Source organism: Scylla paramamosain, chromosome 35 (assembly GCF_035594125.1).
Source record: "Scylla paramamosain isolate STU-SP2022 chromosome 35, ASM3559412v1, whole genome shotgun sequence".
In the NCBI taxonomy this organism is placed as follows: Eukaryota; Metazoa; Arthropoda; class Malacostraca; order Decapoda; family Portunidae; genus Scylla; species Scylla paramamosain.
Window position 1 is genome coordinate 1,669,523 of NC_087185.1, and position 27,978 is coordinate 1,697,500.

The 27,978-nt window shown below is 40.2% G+C and overlaps 1 protein-coding gene across 1 annotated transcript in view; it reads right to left on the minus strand.

Annotated features, from left to right (window-relative positions):
* Window positions 1–2,157: 2,157 nt before the first annotated feature.
* LOC135090534 (sortilin-related receptor-like) overlaps window positions 2,158–27,978 on the minus strand; it is a 27,141-nt gene continuing 1,320 nt past the window's right edge. Inside the window, exons 2-37 of the mRNA XM_063987352.1 lie at window positions 27,351–27,584; window positions 26,707–26,868; window positions 26,147–26,301; window positions 25,516–25,603; window positions 24,911–25,030; window positions 24,483–24,634; window positions 23,684–23,912; window positions 22,825–23,010; window positions 21,613–21,762; window positions 21,116–21,217; window positions 20,139–20,554; window positions 19,509–19,689; window positions 19,094–19,329; window positions 18,713–18,788; window positions 17,999–18,148; window positions 17,321–17,517; window positions 16,628–16,709; window positions 15,425–15,616; window positions 14,754–14,917; window positions 14,316–14,422; window positions 13,890–14,052; window positions 13,253–13,544; window positions 12,325–12,524; window positions 11,744–11,912; window positions 11,447–11,623; window positions 10,864–10,987; window positions 9,885–9,990; window positions 9,349–9,448; window positions 8,644–8,878; window positions 8,013–8,212; window positions 6,963–7,142; window positions 6,391–6,516; window positions 5,701–5,966; window positions 5,088–5,278; window positions 4,365–4,562; window positions 2,158–3,716 (exon numbers count right to left, since the gene is read on the minus strand). Coding sequence (XP_063843422.1) covers window positions 3,652–3,716; window positions 4,365–4,562; window positions 5,088–5,278; window positions 5,701–5,966; window positions 6,391–6,516; window positions 6,963–7,142; window positions 8,013–8,212; window positions 8,644–8,878; window positions 9,349–9,448; window positions 9,885–9,990; window positions 10,864–10,987; window positions 11,447–11,623; window positions 11,744–11,912; window positions 12,325–12,524; window positions 13,253–13,544; window positions 13,890–14,052; window positions 14,316–14,422; window positions 14,754–14,917; window positions 15,425–15,616; window positions 16,628–16,709; window positions 17,321–17,517; window positions 17,999–18,148; window positions 18,713–18,788; window positions 19,094–19,329; window positions 19,509–19,689; window positions 20,139–20,554; window positions 21,116–21,217; window positions 21,613–21,762; window positions 22,825–23,010; window positions 23,684–23,912; window positions 24,483–24,634; window positions 24,911–25,030; window positions 25,516–25,603; window positions 26,147–26,301; window positions 26,707–26,868; window positions 27,351–27,584 — 6,171 coding nt within the window. The 3' untranslated portion in view covers window positions 2,158–3,651. The remainder of the gene's footprint in view (window positions 3,717–4,364; window positions 4,563–5,087; window positions 5,279–5,700; window positions 5,967–6,390; window positions 6,517–6,962; window positions 7,143–8,012; window positions 8,213–8,643; window positions 8,879–9,348; window positions 9,449–9,884; window positions 9,991–10,863; window positions 10,988–11,446; window positions 11,624–11,743; window positions 11,913–12,324; window positions 12,525–13,252; window positions 13,545–13,889; window positions 14,053–14,315; window positions 14,423–14,753; window positions 14,918–15,424; window positions 15,617–16,627; window positions 16,710–17,320; window positions 17,518–17,998; window positions 18,149–18,712; window positions 18,789–19,093; window positions 19,330–19,508; window positions 19,690–20,138; window positions 20,555–21,115; window positions 21,218–21,612; window positions 21,763–22,824; window positions 23,011–23,683; window positions 23,913–24,482; window positions 24,635–24,910; window positions 25,031–25,515; window positions 25,604–26,146; window positions 26,302–26,706; window positions 26,869–27,350; window positions 27,585–27,978) is intronic.

Sequence of the window (27,978 nt, forward strand, 5' to 3'; positions counted from 1 at the left end):
AAATTTAGATAGGCAGGAAATTAAAGCAATAGGACGGTAGTTTGAAGGATTAGAACGGTCACCCTTTTTAGGAACCGGTTGAATGTAGGCAAACTTCCAGCAAGAAGGAAAGGTAGATGTTGACAGGCAGAGCTGAAAGAGTTTGACTAGGCAAGGTGCAAGCACGGAGGCACAGTTTCGGAGAACAATAGGAGGGACCACATCAGGTCCATAAGCCTTCCGAGGGTTTAGGCCAGCGAGGGCATGGAAAATATCATTGCGAAGAATTTTAATAGGTGGCATGAAGTAGTCAGAGGGTGGAGGAGAGGGAGGAACAAGCCCAGAATCGTCCAAGGTAGCGTTTTTAGCAAAGGTTTGAGCGAAGAGTTCAGCTTTAGAAATAGATGTGATAGCAGTGGTGCCATCTGGTTGAAATGAAGGAGGGAAAGAAGAAGAAGCAAAGTTATTGGAGATATTTTTGGCTAGATGCCAGAAATCACGAGGGGAGTTAGATCTTGAAAGGTTTTGACATTTTCTGTTAATGAAGGAGTTTTTGGCTAGTTGGAGAACAGACTTGGCATGGTTCTGGGCAGAAATATAAAGTGCATGAGATTTTGGCGATGGAAGGCTTAAGTACCTTTTGTGGGCCACCTCTCTATCATGTATAGCACGAGAACAAGCTGTGTTAAACCAAGGTTTAGAAGGTTTAGGACAAGAAAAAGAGTGAGGAATGTACGCCTCCATGCCAGACACTATCACCTCTGTTATGCGCTCAGCACACAAAGACGGGCTTCTGACACGGAAGCAGTAGTCATTCCAAGGAAAATCAGCAAAATACCTCCTCAGGTCCCCCCAACTAGCAGAGGCAAAACGCCAGAGGCACCTTCACTTAGGGGGATCCTGAGGAGGGTTTGGAGCGACAGGACAAGATATAGATATGAGATTGTGATCGGAGGAGCCCAATGGAGAAGAAAGGGTGACAGCATAAGCAGAAGGATTAGAGGTCAGGAAAAGGTCAAGAATGTTGGGCGTATCTCCAAGACAGTCAGGAATACGAGTAGGGTGTTGCACCAATTGCTCTGGGTCATGGAGGATAGCAAAGTTGTAGGCTAATTCACCAGGATGGTCAGTGAAGGGAGAGGAAAGCCATAGCTGTTGGTGAACATTGAAGTCTCCAAGAATGGAGATCTCTGCCAAAGGGAAGAGGGTCAGAATGTGCTCCACTTTGGAAGTTAAGTAGTCAAAGAATTTCTTATAATCAGAGGAATTAGGTGAGAGGTATACAGCACAGATGGATTTAGTATGAGAGTGACTCTGTAGTCGTAGCCAGATGGTGGAAAACTCGGAAGATTCAAGAGCGTGGGCATGAGAGCAGGTTAAGTCATTGCGCACATGAATGCAGCATCCAGCTTTGGATTGAAAATGAGGATAGAGAAAGTAGGAGGGAACAGAAAAGGGGCTACTGTCAGTTGCCTCAGACACCTGAGTTTCAGTGAGGAAAAGAAGATGAGGTTTAGAAGAGGAGAGGTGGTGTTCTACAGATTGAAAATTAGATCTTTGACCGTGAATGTTACAGAAGTTAATGAAGAAAAAGTTGAGGGGGGTGTCAAGACACTTAGGGTTGTCGACAGAAAGGCAGTTCGACCTGGGGACATTTATGGTCCCCTCCCCAGATGGGGACTCCGAGGCTGGTGTAGGAGTCGCCATGATGATTTTAAAATTTTTGAGTGAAGGGTGTGTGTGTTATTAGGTGCTTGTAGTTTTGTGTGGAGGAAGAGAGTTGTCTTTAGAGGGCAGGCTGTGACTGCCCCCTTGTGTTGTGAGACACAAAGGGAAACGTTCAGTGAGGTCACAGCTGGGTTTAATGATAAGTTCACAGCACCCCCTGAACAGTGCTTTAGACCTCACTGGGAGTAATTATCGTTTCGGCAGGTGTCTACTGCCTCCTCCTTGTTAAGGACATAATCTATTAATTTTGGCAGATGAGAGAGGCAAAGAATAAATACAATGGTAAATAAACTGTAGAGGAGTACTGAAGTTGAGATCAGACAAAAAACCCTTAAAAGCTCAAAATTAATGATTTACAAGAATATAATATAATGCTGAATATAATCATGCTGGTGTTTCGGATGACAGGAGGTTTGCTTACTCTATGTGTGGCATGAAAGACTCCAAAAATACTGATATACTACACCTTTATTATTATTATTTTTATCACATTTTTCTCAGAGGTCACACTTGGCACATCTCATTGTTCAGTACCTTCCTTTCACTGATGGGTGACTTGTACAGTAGTATGTCCAGCCACATCAGCTTCATTACCTAAGTTTATGAATGGTTATAATGCTCCCTTTAGTACCTTGTTACCAGTAGTACTTTACTCTGACTGCTATGACTTGTGCTCAACCTTTGGACAACACTGTGGTGCAAGTGCAAAGAATAAATTTGAGACACCACTGACAGAAAAGGGAATAATTGATTAGTTAACACAATCTGCAATTCTCTTCCTGTCTACATACAGAACCTCAAATTAACATGTCATTACAAGTCAGAGTTGAAGACATTGCTATACTTAAGATGCATTTAAGAATATACTGTCATGTTTCCAAGGCTTTCCATTACCAAGTCACAACCACAGCAGTACTTCAGTCACCACACATGGTAAATTAAAAAAAAGCACTAGTTGAGTACATACAACTAGTTACTGAGATACATGTGCATTTAAAAACATTACCGGGGCCAGCCTTAGGTACAAGGTTTAGTACACTCAAGGTTGCAATTCAAGTAGCCTGAGTTCTCTTCTACTGTGCCTCATATCCTCCCTCTATCTTAAGTTATGTGATTAACTAAGAATATATGAATTGTCAGATTTTAATACTAAATTGCTGGGAACTTCAGAGTGAGGGTGAGCACAAAACACAGTGGAAGGGAGTGCAGGATTTATAACCCTGACTGTACAAGTAATACAAGGAACCACATAGGGCTCCTGCATCTGACAGCTCTGAAATACATAGATATTACTGCTCATGTCTTTACTCGTTTACCATAATGCTTTCAATAATATATGAAAAGTGGCTAGCTTTTTCATAATAAGCAAACAGTGTTGAACCTTAAAATGCAATGCTTGGAAAAAGATATAGGGTGTGGATAAAACAGTGTCTCCCAAGTAAAATTCTGCTCAGGGCTCTCATAAGGCAAGGATCAACAGAGGGGAGGAAAGAAATTTATATCCTGTACCATTAAGGCAAGGATCAACAGAGGGGAGGAAAGAAATTTATATCCTGTACCATTAAAAGAGTCAAGTGTTTTACAGGAACAGAGGGGAGGAAAAATTTACATCCTGTACCATTAAAAGAGTCGAGTGTTTCTCAGGAACAGAGGGGAGGAAAGAAATTTACATCCTGTACCATTAAAAGAGTCGAGTGTTTCTATGTGGGTGGAAGACAACCAACAAAAAGTGCTTTCCAATACATCATAAATGAGATTAATAATAATAAGAAACAGCATGCATTAACCTGTATAAAGATAATGCAATTAATACTACATAGTAATAAAACATATACATCATTATATACACCATAATTAAAATATACATCTCTATCACTTAAACTAATCACTCGCTGTGCTTATCTTACCTATCAAGCAAGGATAAAGCTGACGTGAGAAAGGCCACTAGGCAATGACCAGAGGCTCGTCATCAGAAAACCCTCGGATCATAGGGGAGTCGTCATCCTCATCTGCAGGATAACAGAAAGGCAAATTATCTGTGTGAGCTTGTATGTATCCTCCCTTAACTTTGCACGCATGGTAGGAATCAAGACATGACAAGCAACGCATAAAAGAAATGAGTTATGTACGGGGTAGCAAAAAGCACAAGTGAAAGGTTTCCAGTCAAGGGATGTGATGTCACTATGGCTATTTGACATTTATAAGAATGGTGCAGTCAGAGAAGTTAATGCTAGTATTGGGGAGAGGATTGGGTCTGGTAACAGCTGAGGGTGAGGAACGGAGTGTGAGAAAGTTGCTGTTTGCGGATGATACAGCATTGGTGGCAGATACAGAGAAGTAAAATGTAAACTTTGATTGCATGGTAGGAACTGAAAAGCACCAAGATGTGAAAAGGAATGTGCGTAGTAGAGATGAGTTATGGTAATAATTAAATAGATCTTGAATACAGTAGTGAGGATAGTAGTGGTGGTGGTGGTGGTGGTGGTAGTAAAAGATTTAGTCACTTTTAACTTAAGAAAATATCGACTTCTCACATAATATGGTCTGCAACAAAACATAACAAAACACACAAACAGCAACATCAGTAACAGTAACAGTATAGCAACAGTATAGCAGAATTTTCCCACCACATTCAACCTCAAAAAACATGGACTCACCAAGATTATGATCTGTGGTGATGAGTGTGGTGCCTTGGGAGCTGTCGTAGTGGGTGTTGGTGAAGGCGATGATGGAGCGAGCTAGGCGGCGGTGTCTGACAGCCAAGATTCCAACCACCACCAGAAGAGCCACCACCACCAGGAATACTGACACGCCAACACCCACTGCGCTTGACTCGGACAACACCAACTCATTATCTGCAAGGATAAAAGTATTGGGAGTTTGTTTCTCTCGACACTCATAAACAGATATAGATAAATGGAGTTTTACTGACCACAGATACATACAGGTTTAAAATCTATTACTCCATGAGCAAAGAAAGGTTGGATATTTAAATGGATATAAGGAAAGTTGTCTGCAAGGTCTAAGTATTAGGAATGTACTTCTCACAATACACATAGTGCAAAATTTATTACTGTAGGGGTAAAGAAATGCTGGTTATCTAGATGAACATAAACTTGAGACAGAAAAGATACTTACACAGTTTTTAAAGAGAATGTTAAACACACAGGAAGCAAACACGACTAGCTATTTGACTTGTGGTTAAGAGAAACACTACACACACAGGAAGCAAACACAGTTAGGTACTTGACTTGTGACTGAGAGAAAATGGTACACACAGGAAGCAAGCACAACTGCGTACCTGACTTGCGAATAAAATGCAAAGAGTAAACTAAACACTGAGGAAGCAAACACAAAGGCTATCTGACTCATGACTCTACCTATTGGCTTCTCAATGCTGAGGTGCTGTGACCACTGGGAGAGGTAGCCGTCAGCGTCCTTCAGAGCTACGGCAGCATAGTACACCTTGCCTTTGTCCAGCGTCTCGTCCACCAGGGGGGGTTTTGTGCACTCATAAGCCTCCGCATCAGTCATGTTTGCATTACGCGATATGTGGAGGACGTATGTGTAGCTAAGGGGGTGAAATAAGAGCTTGTTAAGTACAGATGTATGTATGGGGAAAATAAGATAATTTGTTAAGTATGGAAAATCTTAAATTAAATGGATAGCTTAAAATTTTTCGTACAGTTCCCACATAAAACCCACCAACCTATATCCCCCCATCATCCTTGTCCATAAATTGATCTAGTCTTCTTTTAAAGCTGCATAATGACTCAGCATTAACAACCAGATTACCCAGTCAATTCCATTCACCTACCACTCTATTTCAGAACCAATTCCATCCTATCTCTTTTTGCATTCAAACTTATCAAGCTTAAACCCATTATTTTTTGTTTTATTCTGATTACTGGTCCTGAGAATTTTGCATACACCACCCTTGTTATATGCTCACCATACCATAAAGATCACACACTGAATTCAGAAAGCACTCACTTCCTCGATGTTATTTCTTTGGGGAGGTTTGGATTATCTCGCCAGAAGAAGGAGCCGTTCATGTAAGTGAGCTCATATGGTGGTGGAATCTCTGGGCCGTTGCAGGTGATGGGCTGACTCAAGACTGCATTGTCGGCGGCTGTGCTCATCTGAATAGAGTACCGGCCACCCCAGTGAATCTCAATGTAGTGTGAATGGGTGTGGTTCTTCTGACTCAAGAGCTGGTAGGAGGATGTCACGTTTCGGTTTGTCTCTGTCACAAACAGCTGCCAAGAGGAAGAGGTGTTCAACACAGGTGCACTGAGGAACCCAACACTCAGGCAGGTTTAGGTACACATGTCTAAGTGGGTGAGGTTCTCCTGATTTAAAAGTTGGTAGGAGTATGCTGCATTTCAGGTAATCTGTCGCAAACAACTGCCAGGGAAAAGATGCAGTCAGCACATGGACACATTTACGAACACAAAACTAAGTGAGAGTGGTTCCCCTGACTCATTTCAGCTGGAAGAAGCACTCAACCCACAGACAGAATTACATAAACATTCAAGAATATGAGTCTACGAGAACTTTAAATTTCTACCCATCAAGGATCTTCAGTAATATGAGAGCTTAACCAAACACGTTCAAGAATATGAGTCTATTAGTGCTAAAAAATTTCTACCCCATGAAGGATCTTTAGTGATGAAAACTTACTCTGTACTGCTGGTCGTCACTGCTGCCTTGGGGACATGAGTCTTCCCATGTGATAGTCATGTTCATGTTGTTAAGCCTGGCTTGTATATTCTTGGGAGGAGCCTTTGGATCAGCAACCATCTCAAACTGGGTAGAAGCACAAGAAAGTAAGGTAAGCTAGAGGAAGCCATCAGATATACACAAGTTGTTTACTTTATACGACGGATACACTTATCCCTATTGTCTGGTCTTCTTTACTGACAAACAGTATCTATAAGAATAAAAAGAACATAAGAAAACAAGATGAGCTGCAGGAATTAGATTACTGTTACTTAAACCACCTGAAACAAATATACTCTGTTCATATGAGAAGATACAAAGCAAGATATCTTAAATTATTTGGCCTTACTTTTCCTTCCTTTACTTATTACCTATTTTTCCTGATAGCATTTCACTGACAACAAACTGAAGACATCCAAAGCAAGACTGATCTTTGAGTAATAATAATACCACCTATTTTTCTTCCAGGGTGATCTAAACATTATAATCTGATCTGATTTTCTTCCAGGGTGATCTAAACATAATAAACTCACCTGTTTTTCTTCCTTGGGACCAACTCCAAAGGGGTGCTCCACCATCACTGCCACGTGGTAAGTCTCACATGCTTCCAAGCCTCGGATGATGAAGGTTGTGTTGGAGGTCGTGTACTGCTGGGCGCTGTGCTTCAAGTCGTTGGTCGTCTTGCCCCACATCACACGATACACCCACGGAACCTTTTATGAATAGTGACAAAGTATATGTCGTTGGTTTCTTTGTTCCACATGATGCAAAACCTGGGATGAATAGTAAAGAAAAGTGTTTCAATGGTTGTCTTGCTCATTGATGTGATATATCTGTGAAAACTTGTAGGATTAATGGAAAAAAAAACCCATTTTATTGGTTATCTTGCTCCATATGATGTAAAACTTGGCATTAATAGTAAAGTTGTCTTGGATAACAATGCAATAAATCCATGAAAACTTGCAGGAATAGGAAAAAATAAATAAATAAAAAAAATAAATAAAATAAATAAAAAAATAAAAAAATTCATTGGTCATCTTACCCACATAAAGTGATACACCACAGAACTTTGTACAGATAATGAAAAAAGCACATTTTATTGGTTGTCTTGCCCCACAACGCAACAGATCCATCAAACCTTGTAGGAATAGTAAAGAAAAAAAAATAATCTATTATGTGATCCATGAGAAGCATGAACATTATGCAGTTAATCTATAAACTTCCTGTTAGCAGCAAAGTACATAAATGAATAAAAATAATAAAATAAATAAATAGTACAATGAAATGGGTAAGTGAAATAAACAGATAAATAAACAAAAATAACATGCATAGTATTTCTTATATATTTCATTACTTCACCAAACACCATGTACAGGAAATCAATGTTCACAAAAGATCCCTTGCACAACTACAGCATTTGTCGTGATAATACAGCTACGCGTGTGAACAAGAGACCAATCAGGGAAGCTGCAAGAAGCCACTAGGTCTACCACAGGGACTGCCATATTTAGGTCTGATGGCTTCTTCCAGCTTTCTTTATTTTACTATATGTTCTTATGTTCAAACACTCAAACAAACCCTACCTTTTCTGATCCATAGGACGGCTCATCCCAGGACAGCCTGACCGTGGTGCCCTCCTTGGTGACGGCAGCACGAAGGGACCGAACAGAGGGGAGTCTTATGCCCTTGGTAGCAATATGAACTATTGTCTTGGGCCCGAGGAGGTTAGCCTCATACGACCTCACCCAGAATATGTAGTTGATCCCTGGTGACAGTCCCGTCACTGGAAAACAAGGCAGTGTTGAGTTTGGTCCATTAATAAGTTCGCTCTATGTATGTAGTGTCAAAGCAGCCTTATTCTGTCCACCTCACTAATGCAAGAGTTAATCAAAAGTTTTCATTCCTTCATGATGCCTGCAAAATAAAATTAGCTAATGTATTTTAAAACACTTTAACTTCTTTTTTTTTGAGGGGGATAACTGAGTAGTCTTCCACTTCCATGTGCTTGGCTTGCATTCCAAGCACACTTACCTTCAATAGATGACTGAAGTGTTGCCTTGGCTTCTTCATACAAAAAAAAATACCTTACTTACCTTCAATTGGTGGCTGAAGTGTTGTCTTGGGTTCTTCATACAAAAAAATACCTTACTTACCTTCAATTGATGGCTGAAGTGTTGGTTTGCTTTCATACATACACACAAACAGCTTACTTACCTTGAATAGATGTGTCAGAAGTGTTGATGGTAATGTTTCCAGTTTGATAGACATTTTCAGGCAGGTTATGCCCCACAATGTAGCCGTCCACTCCCTCCACAGCGTCCCAACTCAACGTAACATTAGTAGAGGAAACATTCTTGACCTTCACGTTCAGTTCAATGTCCATGCTGGTGTTGTGGAAGTTAACGTGATTGCTCTCCTCACTCAAGAACTCCTCATTCTCTGCCAAGACCTGAAACAGTGGATTTAATACCACTCTGCTTCTATACAGTGAAGAACATAGAGAGAAAGCTGTGGCTCTTTCATACATGAGGCTTAACTTACTTGATTTGGTACCATTCTGCCAATATGTAAGTGAAGAAAATGGGGAGAAAGCTGACTCATTTGAACTGTTTAACAGTAAATTTACTTAACTTGGAACCATTTTGCTCATATACAGGTGAAGAAAACAGGGAGAAATGATGCCTCCTTCAAATATGAGGCTTTTTAGCACGGTAAATTTACAACCAACCCTTTGTGTGTGTGTGTGTGTGTGTGTGTGTGTGTGTGTGTGTGTGTGTGTGTGTGTGTGTGTGTGTGTGTGTGTGTGTGTAAAAATAGCAATCAAATTATTTGGCCTTTTAAAAGAATCCAATATGTGCATCAATATAAAAAAATAGTGGTCAAATTACATGTTATTCAGTAGCAACACTATTTACTTACCCAAATGGAACCGCTGGCTGGCAAGTCTGAGTCTCGAATCTTGTACTCTGTCTGGTTTCCGATCACATCGAATACGGCAGCAGGATGTGTACTCACGAATCTAAAATTGGGGATGTGCAGTGAGTTTCATCCAATGGCAAACAACTGCAAGTAACTATTAAATACGAGGCTGTTTAATAATCCAGTGACAAAAAGAAACGCAAGTGATTACAACATGCATCCTGTTAAAGGGAAGTTGTTTCTGTCGTCTTTCAACCATACTGCATGTCAAGTCAAAATAGTTGCCATTTCTGTGACCTTTCAAAAAACGCTGAAATAAGCACAAAATACAGGAGACATCTTGCATGCTGGAGAAACAGGTACAGAATCTCTACAGTGAGCCTTTTCTTGTAGATGAAAAGAAAGAAATAAGAAAAAAAAAGTGTGAGACTTGTGTTCCTGTGAGTGAGCTGGCAAAGGCTGGATCTCATGGCCAATTTCTCTGCCCAACCTCCTCACTATGTCCTTGGTGGTGCAAGACAAGGCGTCACACTCACAGGTGGTATTTGATGATGGGTCCGTTAGGGTTCACAGGCGGCTTCCACGTCACTTTGGTGTAGTCCTTTTCTCTCTCTGCCTTGACGTCTTGAGGCGGACTTGGTTCTGCAGTAAAGGTTGTGTTAGATTTATAATGGTTGTGTTTGGCTATATGCATGTATGTGTATGTGTGTGTTTTTTGCCTATATGCGTGAATGTGTGTGCACTTTTATTGTACCAGAGTGTGGCCCAAGATTTATACCAAAGCTCATATAATTTATCATGTATAGTCCATTTATTTATCTATTTCAATTATTTACTGTATGTAGATAAACTGAGGTCATTAAACAATTGATCAATCAATCATATTTCATTTAAATGTAATAATTATTTATGCTTCCCTATCTAATGTTACAATTAATAAATCTCATCTGTGTTACTTTACTTAGAGACTGCTGGTAACAATGTGATATTAATGATTTGAGTAACTCTGTACAATAATACTACACATAACTTACAAATGCAGGCAATGAAAAGTTTAAACTAGTCTACCACTCCATCTTGTCCTTTAAAACTTACCAAACTATTCTATTAAGCTTGAGAAAAAGCCACAGCTGGTATAGGAAGCAGAATACTCATACTAGTTAAGTTAGGTTAGGTTATTACTTGTCTTTCACTATTCAATGTTACAGAATCACTGAATCTTGAGTAGTCTGATGGAGCTAACATCTAAATATAACTGCCCCCCCCCCCCAAAAAAAAAAAAAAAAAAAAAAAAAAAAAAAAAAAAAACTTGCTTACTGGTACTCTTTACTAAAATAGCGTCTACATTATTTTCCATCTTACACCAGAATGACTTCCCACATGAAAGTAAACACACACACACACACACACACACACACACACACACACACACACACACACACACACACACACACACAGTCACAACAATCTCTCTCCTCCAAGAATGTAAATTATTGTGATTTTTTTTATACTCACTGCCTTGCTTCGTCATAATCTGTTGAGACTTGATAGGAGCAAAGACCTTGGTTCCATTCCCTTCCTTGATGTATACCTTCACTACATAGTTGGTGTAGGGAGACAAGCCAATGACCTCATAACTCTGAAAAGATGTTGGTATTAGACTGATAATCTAACTTCACATGACTCAAAAAATTCATAAGCCATGCACTTCATAACTCCGAAAATGAAGTGGTACGTATTGGATGGATAACTTGACTTCACGTGGTTAAAAAAACTTCACAGCACAAACATCAATATTTCTATTTACTTCTGATTAGAGAGTACTATTTTGTATGGCCACAAATGGAAGGAATGAACACTGTGAAGAGTAATAGATGTCTAGATATTTGTGTGGCAAGAAATTAAATAGGCAGCATGAAGAGAGTGTTAGATACAAGAGGGGTGTCTGTGTCTGTGAGGGCAAGGAAGAGTATACAATGGAAGAAATTATTGGGATCAATAGACAGTATGAAAAGAGTGTTAGATGCAAGAGGGGTGTCTGTGGAGCAAGGAAGAGTGTAGGAAGAGTAGAGTACGTGTGACAAGAATGGAAGATTACCGTATTAGATGTCCAAGTCGTGTTCTTCCACACAACATTATCCCCAGCTTTCTTTGCCTTAGTGTAGGACAGCAAGTATTGTAGAATCTTGGGTGGTGTTGCATTGTCATTCACCTTCCACTGCACGCTGATAGAGACATTGGTGCTCCTCACTAAGTACTCGGTTACAGAATACACCTGAAAAGTTTGTGTACAATTAGAAACATATATTACACAGTTTTTCAAGAGACATCATACCTACTAGAGAGCTAAACTTAAGACTATTTTACCAAGCAGAACACCACCAAGAGTACAAACCTGGTCATCAGGAGAGGTACAGTTCTGCTCATCACTCAGGTCCATACAATCATGGCTATGATCGCACCTCTTGAACGAAGGCAGACAGGCTCCCCCATCACACATCATGTAGCCAAAGTGACAAGAGTTGGTGGGCGTTGTGTTACTGTTGCAGCCTTCCTCATCAGAGCTAGGGAAACAGTGACAGTTTCAATTCAGTGTTCTCATTTGTTCAAGTCTATTTTGCAGTTTTTCTTTCATATAGAAGTGTAAATAAGTATAAGTCTGGTGGTGTAGTGTGTGGTGCCTTGTCTAGGCCACTCAGTGTGGGATTGCCAGCCTGGTATATAGACGGATAGACTGACAAAATGGGACATAACAAAACTTGATAAAATCCTGTAAAAACACAACTAGGTGAATATAGATAGACAGACAGACAAACCGACAGACCGACCGACAAAACATAGCAAAACTTGATAAAACCCTGTAAGAACACAAATAAATAAAAATAAACAGACTGACAAAACATAACAAAACTTGACAAAGTCCCGTAAAAACACAAACAGGTAATTGCAAGTAGGTAAACACACCCACACACTCACCCATCAGCACAGTCATCATAGCCGTTACATATAAGGTCCCTGGGGATGCAGCCGCTGGAACGCCTGCACTGGAACCCATTGACGTCAGTGCAGGTCATGTCCGGACAGTTCTCCTCGTCCTCGTGGCCGGGACAGTCATTCTCACCATCACACACCCAAGTCTCCCAGAGGCATTCCCCTGTCTTGCACTGAAACTGGTCCTGCAATGGAGGAAAAGTAAAGCGAGAGTATTATGTGTAGCTAGAATATTATGTGATGCTCTGAAACAGCTCCTGATGAAAAGAAAGGATAAATCTAAAGTATTTGGTGATGTACATTTGATTTGAAGTTGGTTTACATTAGATTAGGTACAGCAGAGGTGAAAAGTGATCCTGCAGGGGAGAAATAATGTAGCTAGAATGTTATGTGGTGATCTGTAACTGCTCCTCATGGAAAGAAAGGACAAGGATACAGTGTTTAGTGATGTACATCCGAGTATAAGTTATACATTGGATTAGGTACGGTAGAACTGCAAAGGATGGGAGTCATGAAGGAAAATGCAAGGGACAGAAACAACAGGAGACTCATACATGGTATCAACCCCTGACTAGGAAAACTGTGAAAGGAATAAAGAAAATTAGGTATATAAGTTAGCTTCATTTAGCCTAATAAACCCATCCTTAAAAACAGCTGCTTCAGAATGGGCTGGATTAAGTTAGATTAAGTCAGTTTGAGATGAGTCAGATTAGGATAGGATAAGTTGGTTCAGAGCAGATAACATGACTTACACTAACCTAACCTAACCTGACCAGATGTGAGGCAATAATCTTCTAGCACTTGTGAGGAACACTTATTAGATTAAGACACTTTAAGATTAATTAAGTTAGTTTAGAGTGAATAGAATGACTTACACTAACCTAATCTAACCTAACAACAACCCAATACTAACCTTCTGGCAAGTGTGAGGAATGGGTGTGATATGTGGTCTCAGTGTCGTGTTGTGGCTGTGTGTTCCATGATTGGGGCAGCCGTCCTCATCCGACTCGTCACCACAATCATTCAGCTTATCGCACCGCCACCAGAATGGAATGCAGTGGCCATTGGTGCACCTGAACATGAGCTCTGAACACTGCTTCTCACTGCTTGGTGTGGTGGTGGTGGTGGTGGTGGTAGTGGGATTGGTGCAGTTTTGTTCATCGGAGCCATCATCGCAGTCCTTCTGTCCATCACACCGCCAGCTCCTGTTGAGAAGAGGAAATGGTGGACTTTAAGCTTTCTCTTTTTCTCTTTCTCTCATCATTGCAGTCCTCCTGTCCATCATACTGCCAGATCTTATTAAGTAAAAGAAACATTGGATTTTAAGTTTCTCTCTTGGTATCTTTGGAAAATCTTGTCAAGCAAAGGAATACAAAGGAGGAGGGAACATGATTATAAATTTCTCTTCATCTCTCTGGAAAATTTTATCAGGCAAAGCAATACAAAAGAAAAGCAAAAAGCCACATGATAATGGTTCCTATGAGGCAATTCATGTGTCCCCCTGTCCATCACACTGTCAGTTTGTTAAGTAAACCAGAGATGAACAGTACCTGAATATACACTTCATGACACTTGATCTGCATGCAAACTGCCAGGCGGCGCAGGAGAAGGATTCACAGTCATTTTCATCTGAGTTGTCAGAACAGTCGTGGTCACCGTCACAGCGCCACGAGGCTGGGATGCACCGCTTGTTGTCACACGTGAATTCTGTACCTGATGACGGAACCAAACCATACGTGGAAATAACAAGAAGCTACAAGAACTTAACTCCTTGAATCCAGTAGCCTAGTTATATTCTTACTTGAGTTAGGATAAGATGGTATTATAATGTTTACTAAGACCTCTTTAAAAATCAAAGAGCTATGAAGTGCCTAAAAATATTCTTTGTTAAATCTAAAAAGTTATAATTTTCTCAATTCTGGGTTACACTACACTATCTTAAGACTGTAAAGCGACATTGCAATGATTAACATTACTTTTGCACTCTGAGTCAACCTTGCAGTTCACTTCATCAGACCCATCGTGACAATCATCCTCCATGTCACACACCCACTGTTGATGGATGCACTTTCCATTGGCACACCTAAAATGCAGGACAAAATCAGCAATCAATATTGTATAAGTTTTACATCAATTAGTGGCCATGGCTGCACAGTAAACATCGATGCTGCATGTCAGGCCTTGAGATTACATAAATGTTCTTTTAGTGTTTGAATTATAGCTGCAGTTTTTCTATCATTAGCATATTATCAGTTGTATCTCATATATCAATTAGTAAACATTTATGGTGCACATCTGGCCTGAAGATTGCCTATATGTTTGGTTCGTGCAAGGATTAGTTGTAGCTTTCCTCATCGGAGTTGTCATAAGAACTCAAATATTTTAAGTTCTATCTCAGTTTTGCATCAGCTTACCTAAATGTCCCATTGGCGCATGGATCATAGTGACAGTTTTCCTCATCCGAGTTGTCGTCACACTCAGGGTGGTGGTCACAGCGGAAGGAAGAAGCAATGCACTGCCCATTCTTGCACTGCCAGTAGGGAGGATAGCACGGCAGAGTTCCACATTCTGGTGCATTCTGTTGTAAAAGAAAATGTTGTGTACTCCCAAATGTATCTAAAACATACATACATACATATTCTGAGGCCGTCTCCCCCAAAAAGAGTACGGTAGCATAGACAAAGCATACAACTTTCACATTCACACTCATTCACACCACTCCCTTACCCCTTGGTTCCCAGCAGAGAAGATAAAGTACTCCTTCCCTCACAGTCAAGAATTTAGCATAAGGGTTAATGTTCTTTCTTCAAGATATGGTACTTAAATTCTTCAGCCAGAAAAAAAGGAAGCTTATCTATAACCAAACAAATGAGTTCAGATTTCAAGCTTCTCTCTGTGTCTATAAATTCACATGCTATTTGATACCATTTATAATCCAAAACAAACTGACCATGGGGGGTAGAGAGGGAAAAAAAAAAAAAACACTATTCAAGACAAGAAAACTAAGAACACACTAAAAAGGAGAGTGAAATACAAAACCAGCTGACCTACACACGGCAGCACCTGAACAGACAGTACAACTTACCTCATCTGAGTTATCCCCACAGTCATTGTCCATATCACACTTCCACTTCTCAGGAATACAGTTGTTGTTGTTGCACTTGAAGAACCCTGGAGGGCATGTACTATTCTGAAAGTTGCACGCTCCATTGCTATCAACAGGAGAGCCATCTGGACACTCACATTCCTCATGGGTTCTCGATAAGCCAGACTTTTGCTGAAATGATAAGTAAAGAACAGATATCAGTATTTGATAGGCAGAAGTAGCCTGAGAGGAGTGGTTTTCTAAGAGAGTAATGCAGTAGAAAGGATCTGTTGTGTCTCCCTGGTTGTTTGCGGTTTACATAGATGGTGCAGCAAGGGAGGTGAATCGGGGAATGTTATAAGAGCGTGTATTTGAGTTAAAAATAAATTAATGGTTTTCTGTGGGAGTGAGGCAAAATAAAAATGTGTGATGTTTGCTTGTCTGAAGTTTATATAGATGGTGAATCAAGGGAGATGAATTAGAGAATGTTACATAGTGGTTTTTTATGTACCAAAGAGCATGTGTTTGAGTTGGAAATAGTGAATGGTTTTCTATGCAAGTACAGCAAAAATAAGAATGTGTGGTGTTCCTCTGGTATAGCAAGGGAGGTGAATCAGGGAACGTTACACAGAAGATGAAGTATAAAAGAGCATGCGTTTGAATTGGATATGTTGTAAGTGAATGGAATGAAGTTTATGCAGATGATGTAGGAAGAGAAGTGAGAGCTGCAGAGGTGAATGCAAGAAGGTTTGGCAGTAAGGATAATGTCATGTCTCCTCAGTTATTTTGTGTCACAGGCACAGGAGATAAATGTGAGCAAGTTACTTAAATACAAAGCCTTAAATGACAAGGTACATAAGGCTGAGTAATGCAAGATTTACTGGAGTAAGGGAGATGAGTGTAAGAATGTTACCTCATACAAATATCCTAAAATGGCAATAATAGATTTTTTGGTGTTCTCTGAGATTAGCGTCGCTTTAATACAAAATCCTCAAATGAAAAGGCTATGTAAAACTGGTTAATGTGAAGGCTCAGTGTAAAAAAGGTGATAAATGCAAGAATGTCACATCATATAACTATCCTGAAATGAAAAGCTCCATAAGGCTGATTGATGTAAATGTATAAAGCAGAGATAAATATGAGGATATTATTTAAATGCAAATATCAACCATTAATGTGACTGGAAGGGTGAACAGTACTGACCTGAAGACCATCGGGGCACAGGCAGGAGTACTCATCGTTGGGTCGTCCCATGCACAGGTACTTGCATACCTGACTCTGGTTGCTGAAATAAATAAATAGATAAATAAATAAACAAATAAATAAATATTGTGTATATGCCAAATTAATCTATCCAGGTATCTCTTTCCTTTTCTTCATGCACTGAAATTGAAACCAAAAATAAACTCAAGCATTACTTGCAATTAGATATATATGAAGACATATTTCAGAATTGTTTACACATCAGTAATATTGCCAAAATGGATTCCAGCATGACTTACAATCAGATACAACTGAAGATATATTCTGGCACTGTTTACACACAGATATTATAACCAAAGATAAAATACACCATAACTTTTACATGGATTTATATTACTAAAGATAAACTCTGGCATCATTCATACAAATATCACTGAAATTAATTCTGGCACTACTTTAAGATTCTGGTTAATTCTTTAAGTTCCTTTTCTTTGGGGAATGGCACCTCTGTGGGCCTTTTTTTATATACATTTAATTGCCTTTGGCCAATGCCCCTCTTACATTAAAGAATTAAGAAAAAAGGCACAACTTAGGATGATTTCTGGCAGTTTACACACAAATACTATCACCAAATTAAACTCCACCATTACTTACACAGAGACATGACCAAAAATAAGCTCTCGCATCACTTACGCACAAATGTTGGTGTCCTGCTGAGACAAGTGGCCGTACACCTTCAGATCCACAAGTCCATTTCTGGTGAAGTTTGCCACAGAGGAGATTCCCCAGCCATTCATCTTGTCTGCCTCCAACACCTGCTCCACCACCCAGTCATCCCAGAACATTGTTGACTTGTAGATCCCAACAGCAAATGGCTGAGATACTTTTTCCTGGAATTAACATACGTACTTATATGAAGGTTGTCTCTCACACACACACAACTTTCATTTTAACAGTTATTCACATCACTCTCTGATAATGAAAGTACGTTAAGAGGCATGATACACCACTTTCCATCAAAAAATGTATATTAAATGAAATAATAATGAAAGTAAATGAAAAAGCAGGATGTGCCACCTTCTGTTACCTCTTTCAGTCACACCTGGTGCATTCTTCCTTATTTAACAACTATGAGACATTTCCTCTTGCTCCACAGCCACCGCCAATCATTACACTGGATACAAACTGCATAACCTACTCTTAATCCTTTTCTTTTCCCTGTAGATGCTTATAAAGATTTCACACATTGTTCTCAGTGTTCTGAATTGTTGCATATCACAGTGAAAGGGCTCAATAATACATACTAAATGAAATGATAGTAGTGAATGTAAATAAAAAAACTATGACCACCTCCTGCCAAAGAATACATACATTGTTTGAGATGATCTTCCTCATATGGCTCCCGTCTAAATTAGCAGAAGCAATGAAGTCCAGCTTGGCATCGGCAAAGTATATCCTGTCCTTCTGGAAATCTATAGTGATGCCATTGGGCCAACCCACCACTCCTGCTCCAAACAGTGTCTGAAAGCATACACCAACTGTTAAACTTTCACTCTTACTGAATCTTTAGCAATAACTGATGACATGCAGTGAGTATTAAGAGGAGGTGCTGATAAGCCTCTGAATGGAGATACAATAACATGGGTGTAGTGATTCAAATATTCAGGCATGGATTATATAAGCAGAGAACTTGCCTAGATAAAAAAAACACTGACACAATTCACAACCTAAAAGAATTATAATATACCCAATACAGTCCAAACTAGGACTAAGCCTTGTATCACATAAGTAAGAATTATGAAAACAATTAACTTCAAATAAAAATTAAGAATAAAAAGTAAACATTAAATAGCTGCAAATTGCTTGACTTAACACTGACAAGAAAAGGAAAAGAAAAGGGAAAAAGGGAACAAAAAAAAGGCCTGATGTAGAGAGAAAAATGGGCTCACTGAAAAAAAACAGGCCTACTGTAAAAAGAACCCCAGTTTACTATAAAAAAAAACTATAACCCATCATGACAAAAAGTGACATCCCCTCCTCAAGAGATTCCCAAGAACAGCCTCACACCACCACACTGCTTCTCACCGTGAAGTTTTTCCCATCCAAGTAAGCACGAGCCACTTTGGGTGAAGTCTCCGACCAATCGGTGAGGTACAGGTACCTGAAACCAGTCATAAATGTCAGTGGAAATTCAAGAGAACATATCAATGAAAATCTTGAGGAAAATAACCTCTAAGAGAGAGATGCATTCAAATTTACAAAAAAATTATCTCAAAATTTATTTCATCTCTAGCAATGAGTTAACCACAATCTTATTTATAACAGATGCATTCCAATTCTTGTCTGTCTGCCTGATGTAGGACTGCCAGCCTGGTATATAGATGGATAGACTCTGATTCTACCAAGGCTGGAACTGCAGAGTGATGCCTATATATAAAACATGAGAGGGTAAACAAGGATTCTAACCCAAGGCGGGGATGCAGGGCGATTCCTCTTGGGTTGTCCAGCGTGTCACTGTTGAGAAGAGTCCGACGCATCCTGCCAAAGTTGGAGATGTCGGTGCGAATCACTTCCAGGGTCTTGCGTTCCCCATCAACAAAGTACAGGTTCTTGGACACCCAGTCAAAGGCGAGACCCTCCACGCTGCGCAGGTCCGTCTCCACCAGAGTCTCCACATCATGAGAGCCATCAAAGCACAGACGCTGGAACGATAAGCACATTTTAGTACCATTCTTTCCTTCAGTGATCATTTCCTGGCACAAATACTACACTATACTTTCCCCTTATAAAACCTGACATTCTATACACTCCCTTACACCTCACCTTCAAAATAAGAATGTCTATAACCACCAAGATAATTTCACTGCTAAAATACACTTACGAATATCTTCTTAATATTGATGTCCGACCAGAAGATGCAGTTGTTTTTCAAGTCGAAGTCCAGAGCGATGACCATACTGAGGTGAGGGATTGGTAAGGGTTGCATTCCAGCATCTGGGTTTAGCAAATCAAACCTTAATATTTCCTGACGTGCAGAAACGAGCAGAAACACGTTTTCTTGCCTGGAAGGAGAACAGAGGTGTGTGTAAGTACATGTATTTGTTAGTATGGCTAGATAGAATATTCTCTTTTAAACAGATAGGGTTAAATGAGGTTGCTCTTGCTTTTACTCTTGTCTGGTTAAGAGACACTATATATCAGTCCATAGATGAGGCTGAGGTTCTCTTATAGTGGGAAAAGCTGAGTTGAGACAGCCTACATAGAGATGAGAGTAAGGATATTTATCTATCTGTTAATATACCAAGCTAACATTAATCTTATAATGGGAACAGCTTAGTTGAGGCATCATGTGTTGTCTTGTAAGTATAAATATGAAAATGAGAGCAAATAGCTTGTAGATGCATGGCTTAAGAAAGTTTGTATGAGGCAATAACACAATATAATGCCCTATAATCATATCTCCATGCCAAGGTAATAACAGCATTGTCTTGATAGTCACAGGAGCACTCACTTCACAGGGCAAGCAGTGATGGATGGGTTGTACTGGTAACCACGGCCGCCCTCACAGGTGTTTCCCGGGACAAGGCGATAACCCTTGGTGCGATTATAGAAACCACCATGACTGCAGGAGCTGGGGATGGCGTAGGGATCAACAGTGTCATCCTGATCCTTCACGCACTTCTGGGTGTTCTCGTTGATGACAAAGCCAAAGTCACACTCAAAATCTTCACGGTCACAGGGACAGTTCTCAATGGACACTGGTCGGTCGTAAGCCACCCCGCTGTAGCAGTTGGCGTGTGTGATGCGCCGTTCATACACCTGCTTGCGCCCCAGCAGACACGTGCTCCCCCTGCGGCCATCCGACGGAGACCACTGCTTGTAGTCATCCACTGAGCAGTTGTAATGGAACACTGGCCTCAGATCCACCTGGAATGTTTATGTGTGTGTTACTGAGTGGAAATGCATTACAATCCATACATTACTGAGTGGAAATGCATTACACATTCTTAAAAAATGCAAAGAAAGATTCCCCACTTGATTCAATTGTAATTTTATCCTGAAGCAAAGATAATGTTTAGATGAGGATTCTATTTGTTGTGGGATAAAGGGTATACAATTACGACAAATTCCCACCTGACTGTAATTTTATCCAGAAGTAAAGTTGATGTCTACGGTATAGAGGATAAGGGTTGTGTTTGTTGCAGGGTACATGATATATTTCAGATACACTTACACATGTTTATGACCACAAAAGAGACAGATTCATAAGCCATTCAAACCTATAGAGGAAAATAAGGATGTTAAAGAAAATGATAATAATGAATACTTACAATTCAGAGATACTTACTCATACACCCGCACCTCACATGGAGAAAATGATGATGATGATGATTCTCACACACACACACACACACACACACACACACACACACACACACACACACACACACACACACGCACACACACACACACACACAGGAAGAATACCTTTACAAAAATCCAATGGTGCTTTTCAGGTCTTGAGCCAAATAGAGTAAATATGGTTGTGTTTTCTCCAGGCTCAGTCAGCAAACCGTAGATGCGAAGTTTCTGCCAAAATAAACCCACAATCAATGCATCACTGTTCTTCATATATTATTGTTCCTTATATATCATTGTGTCTGTTTTTTTCCTTCACTGTGATCACAATCTATTCATGAATGTAAAATGTAGAGGTATGTTGTATATAGACAAACAGAAATACAAACTCAATGAAAAGTTTTAGTGTTACAGCTTTCTCTATCATCAATGCAGACACACCAGGTCCCTTGTGTGAACCATCATTTGTGCTCTGTCACGTGTTAAACTATGACAGGTAAAGAAGACATGGAATTCTTACCTTCCAGCCTTTTCTATCATCAATACAGTCAAATCAAGAGTCTTAGTTTGCACTGTTACACTGTGACATGATAAACTATGACAGATAAAAGCAGTGCAAGTCCTACCTCATCCGAAAACTTGAAAGTACTCCAGCTCTGCCCATCATCAGTGGAGTAATACAGAGTGTCAATCTCACCAGCTGTCCTGTAGTGCTGCACCACCACCAGGATGCCCCCGTGGTCTCCTATGGCATAGCGGTAGCTCCCCTGCAGCACCTAAGGCCAATGTCACACACCATTACTCTCACGTCATACAGTAATAAGGCTATTACATGGAGTGGCTAAGATATAAAGGCTTAAGTTAAAGAAATGATTGCACTAAAGTACATACACAGATATATGGCAAAATTGGAATGGCTGAGAGAAAAAAAAAAAAAAAAAACAAATAAATAAATAAATGAAAATAAAAGAAAAAGAAAGAAAAGGTCAAATTACAAACAGGATACTTCAAGATATGATAGTTCAAGTAATTCTAAGCCAAAAATATTCTATACACATGTGCTGTTTTGTGCTTTATTTTGCAAGAGATTAACATGCAACTTGTGTGCTGCAGGAGTTGCTTGCTTGGGTGGGCCTCCACCTCCCACCTTCTTGGCTCACTACATATTTGACTGACACCGCGCAGCATAAAGGGATAATATTTTGTGTACAAAGAGCACAGTCAAATCCTTACAGGAAACAGCAAATGACAGATTAATTGTATTTTTATGTGTTAGTGAAGAAAATGTACAAGTAATAGCAACATAGTGATTATTAAGCGCTACTGTTTAAAACATACATGACAACTTACTGCAAATGTCATCCCCTTTGACAGTTGACATCTTGACATTCAAGTGACAAGTGTGGTCATTCAAGTGAATGCTAGAATGCATCTTTTTGCTTCTGTTGTTTCTTATCTGCTCTGTAGCTTCCTAAATGGAGTGAGTCAGCTCCTTTCTATAATGTGATATGTTCTTGCACACCAAGGACTTCATGTGTCCCCAAAGGAAGAAATCCATTGGTGTTGGGTGAGGGGATCTTGCTGGCCATTTCTGTGAGCCTCCATGACCTATCCACCACCAGGACTGTGACCCCAGGCCAGCAGCTCCCACAGCACACAGCTTACATGTTAATCTCTTGCAAAATAAAGCACAACACAGTATATGTGTATAGAGTATTTCTGACTTAGAATTACTTGAACTATCATATCCTGAGGTATGTACCTTAACTCGCAGAACATCCTGTATATAAGAGAAAGAGTTGGGTTATAAATACACACACAAATGTATGTTCAAATACCTGATGCCAGTTGACACCAGCATCCACAGAGACATAGAGGGCAGTGTGACCTTTGAATGTCTCCCCAATAGACCCGGTGGCCAAGATGAGACCCGGCGCACTCTCCTTGCTGATCACCGGCGACATCTCTGTGCGGGGGTCGTACATGCTGAACAACTGACCCACGTGCAGGGAACACCTCTTGCTCTGAAAAGTACAGGGACATTTCTCAACTATACAATCTGTGAGTTACTGAACACTATACAACATAATGTACAGGAGGCATTTCTGTGTAGGGACTGTAATGACTGATCCACAAGCAGGCATCAAGGGATATGGAAGATCCTATGCCCTCTTCACTAAGTACAGTTCCCCACTTTCCTTGTTCATTCCTAGCCCTCTTACCCTCCTCTCCCTCCCTCCTCCCTACATTCTCTCTCTCTCTCTCTGTGTGTGCTGATGTGCCTGGGAAGGTCGTCTTATGACAATTACTAATGAATGAAGGTAGTGGACGTGTGTCTATTACCTTCTTTTGTACGTGTGTGTGTGTGTGTGTCATATTTACACCCAGAAAAGTAACAACTGCCTCGTATTTTTTCTTTCAGCATCTGGAGTGAAGGGGTAAACATCCTTTACTCCGAAAATAAAATACTAAAGAATCATTTTCATAAACAAAAAACAATATTAAATACAGAACACACAGTAGATATTTCCATACCATACAGTCAAAATCCAGGAGGTGAAAGCAACACACAAGTAAATTAACATCTCTCACTTTTTTAGAGTCTATGAAATTTCCTGAACACGGAATATACAGTAAATACCACACGGTCAAGATCCTAGAGGTGAAAATAAACAGTGGTGAATTAACATCTCTTACCTTCTTACAGTCAATGAAGTTTCCATAAGTATCAGTTTCAGGAGGCTGGAGGGGCTTCCACTGGGCACCCTGGTCAAGGCTGATGTAAGACACTGTATGCTCAGGTCCTATGTGATGCTGTCTGGTGCCATTAGTGCCTGTCATGTTAGCCAGCAGCTGTGAGGCGATGAACACACCTCGAATGCCCTTCACTTGATGCAGGTCGGCAAATGGTTTGTCAGCCACTTCACTGTAAGGAAAGCAAGGTGATGACAGGAAGTGCTAGAGAACTGGGAGATATAAACTATGATGTTGATTCCAGTGGTTTTGTTAGCCCAGATGTATGCAAGAGGTGTTCTGGCCAAGGACAGCAAAAAGATGGTGAAAAAAGGCCCACAGATGATGTAAGTACTAAAGAAATATCAAATTATGAGAAGTGTCTTGAAATACATGCATAAGAACATAGGAATATAAGACAAATTAATGGATGAGGATGATAAATAGAAATAGGTAAAATTTTCATACACAAACTGCCATGTGTAGGCTTGACAGGTTCCTGCAGCTTCCCTTATTTCCTTATGCTCTTATATAAGGGAAGCTGCAAGAAGCTGTCTGGCCTGTACATGGCAGTCCCTGTGCAAGCTAAAGCCACACACTACCAAGACAAACCTCAGCCAGTCCCAAAAGAAAAATCCAAGAGTATCCAAAATTACAAGTGTTTTGAATTGTATGCATAAGATTGCAAGAATATAAGAGCTGTCGGGCATCCACATGTCAGTCCCTGTGCAGGTCATCCGAGCCACACACCAACCAGACAAACCTGAGCCATGTGTTGTCCCAGGTGGGGGAGCGCTTGAAGAACACAATGCGTTCCAGAGACAGAGAAAACTTGACAGGATGATCTGGGGACCTGGGGACTGACGACACATACAGGTTGGACAGGAACTCCTTGTGAGCGACGCACACCATCACCTGGAGGAGCAAAGCATCTATTAGCACAACAAGCAGACCATAATCTTAAATGAATCCTATGAAAAGTATGAATGGCAAACTTGATAACTCAGGACTGTGGAGAGGAAACTGGACCATCAAAGCACCATAACCTTGAGTCAATCCTGTACAAAAAACAAACATGACAATTCATGATTCAGGAGAGCAAAACTGTATTATCAAGGTGACCAAAGAAATCTCAACTCAATCCTGTACAAATGGCAAACTTGAGATCTCAGTACTCAGAAGGCCTCTCACCTGCCCCTCAGAGACATCAGCCACATAGTAATGCTGGTGCTTCATGTTATTGGGGAACAGTGCCTGGTGAAACTTCCCCCCACGGTAGGAGATAAAAAGGCTCAGTGTGTCCTCCGCTGTCTGGAAAAGTAAGTCTGATGTTACCAAGTATTCTGAAACACTCCTGTGCTGCAACTCCACAACTTTCAAAAGGCTATACTTGAAGTTATAAAGGTTTTTAAGAGTTTTTGTGATTCTGGAGACAGATTAATAAGGTTTCTATATCATTAACAGGAGAAGCACTCTTGAGAACCCAGCTACCTGTCTCTGTGGCCTTTGAGAATAGTCGTGATGAAGCTACAAAGGTTTTTAAGGGTGTTTTTAAAGTTCTAGTGACAGATTAATAAGGCTTCTATATTATTAACAGGAAAAGCACTCTTGGTCTCTGAAAACAGTTGTGGTGAAAGAACAAGGTAGAAATCAAGATAAACTACTTCTGTCAACTATATCAATTTCAAAGCAGTCAAATGATTCATCAAGACAAATTCCATGATAAGCCAATAGAGTAAGTTCTATCTTGTCGTTCATCTAACTCCAAATAATTGTTAGTTACATGTTGGCCTTACCGGTGACTTCTTGACGGCAAAGAGAAACTCATCCTTGACCTCAAACTCCAGGGTGGACTCAATGACAGGTATGGCCAGATCATCCTCACTGAAGCAACACACAAAAAATTAATCAGTCAACCCTGAATACCCCATAAATCTTAATCACACATGCAATCTCCAAGTACTAAATTTTACTGTTATTGTTTCGTCACTGTAAGAACACCACAGAAAATTAATCAGTTGACCATGAATACCTCAAAAAACCCATCACACTTGCAATATCCCAGTACTAAATGTGTTATTATTGTTTCAGCACTGTAAGAATACCACAAAAAATGAAGAACGGACTCTGAATACACATAATCCTGTCATTCTCCAAGTACCAAGTCTACATATTATATTCTTCAAACTAATCACATCTGGCACGAGAGACACCCTTTGATTAGACACAGGTAGAAAACCAAATCCGTCACACATCTTACATTAAAATAGATTGATACGAGAGGTACTAAACCCATTATATTCATCAAACTAACCCTTCTGACAGCATAGTTTTTTTTAACAGAAACTCATGTAGATAACCAAGTCTGTCACAGCATAAGTCACTCATTAAAACACAGAGAGTACAGAAGCAAATACCAGCACTTACTTGAACAGATTCTGGGAAGAGAGAACAGCCGAGAGTTCCGTCTTCCTTCTCTCAATGTACAAAGTAGGAGGGGAAGTGAATTCGCTGATAAAGAACGACCTCACGTAATACCCAATGTTGCGCCACCCATCTCCAAAGTCTTCACTCACCCACAACTGGAAGAGGAAAGATATAACAGTAAGTCTCCTTCAGAAATGCCTCGAAACCTTCCTCAGACCTCAAAGATGCTTTAAAATCTCCTTTACACCCTCAGAAGACCCTTAAAACCTCCCTCATACCCTTGGAAGTGCCTTGAAACAATCCCTCAGACCTTTAGGAATGCCTTGAAACCTCCCTTAAACCCTCAGAAATGGCTTAAAATCTCCCTTACACCAGATCCTTCCTCAGATCCTTAAAAATGCCCTGAAATATCCCTTACACTCTCAGAAGACCCTTGAAAGCTCCCTCAGACCTTAAGAAATGCCCTGAAACCTCCCTTACATTCTCAGAAGTGCAAATGTCCCTTACACCCTAAGAGGAGAGGAAGGAGAGGAAGGAGGGAGACAAATGCAGGTACTCACAGTGCGGTCAGGGTCCTTGGTGTCATGAACAAGAAGGACCTCAGCATCAACAGGGTGAAACATGACCTCGGATGGAGTGAAGTTAACCTTGTAACGAGTAACCGTCTCCCCATAATCCTTGGTGACGAATATGTAGCCGTTGATGATGTCCGTAAACACAAACTGAAAAGGATGTGATATATGAGAATAACAGGTGGTAATATTCACTGGACATAGCCTGTATCTGCAGTGGTCATGGGATAAAGAACAGTCTTGTTATGAAAGGGATGGGTAAGTGTGCTGTCAGGCCTTTCTCTGGGGTGGTTGGCCAGCTGTGCTATGTCTAACCTCAATTTATTCCAGGATCTTTTGTACTGAGAAAATCAAGAGATATCACATGGAAAAATGGAGATGAGTGATATTACAACATATTCTAGCTTCCCCCCAAAAAATGCATCTTATTTTTACTTCCCAGTTCTTATTTCAACCTTCCTACTGACACCACAAGGGACAAATAGTGACATGGCTGCCTACTTACCCCTGACTGGAAGCTCTCATTGTTGAAAGGGTTGATAAAATATGTACCTAATTTTCCCCTCATTTCTTAGATGCTTTACTTCATTTTAACCTTCCTTCAATAGACAGACAGCAAAACAAACACTTACCCTTGACCGGAAGACTTTGTTGTTATAGAAAGTGTTGATAATGGCAAGATTCCCATCCGGCATTTCAAACTTGGCGGAGATATTCTGGTATGAGCTTCCGTAGTCCTTGGAGATAAACATACTGGATGGCATGCTGGAGTTCTGTACGGCATTGCGCATCAGACAGATGATGACTGGGCTTCCCTCACCTGCCCACTGAATCATTACTTGCTGGTGGCTGTCATTGAGGTGTGACTGAAAGGAGGTGTAAGGAAATAAAATAGAAGCTGCAGGATGTCAGGCCTATTGGTGGCAGTTCTGATGTTGTGTCAGAGTGAATGACTGATGGCAAGTAGATTTTAAAGTGTGGTTATTTATTTTGTTTATTTTATGTAAGAGGGGAACTGGTCAAGAGCAATGAAATTTATACAAAAAAAAAAAAAAAGTTAGGTGAGGTGCCTGTACCCTAAAGAAAAATAGCTAAAAGGATGAACCAAAACAAAACTCCATGTTATATAGCGGGACCCCAATTCTCCACTAGTGCCAACATGTAAAGGTTAAAATGGGGAGATTAAAACCCACTTAACAAAGGATGACTGGACACAACACCAGAAATGCAAACAAAAGAAAAACAGAAAAGGTGAAGCGG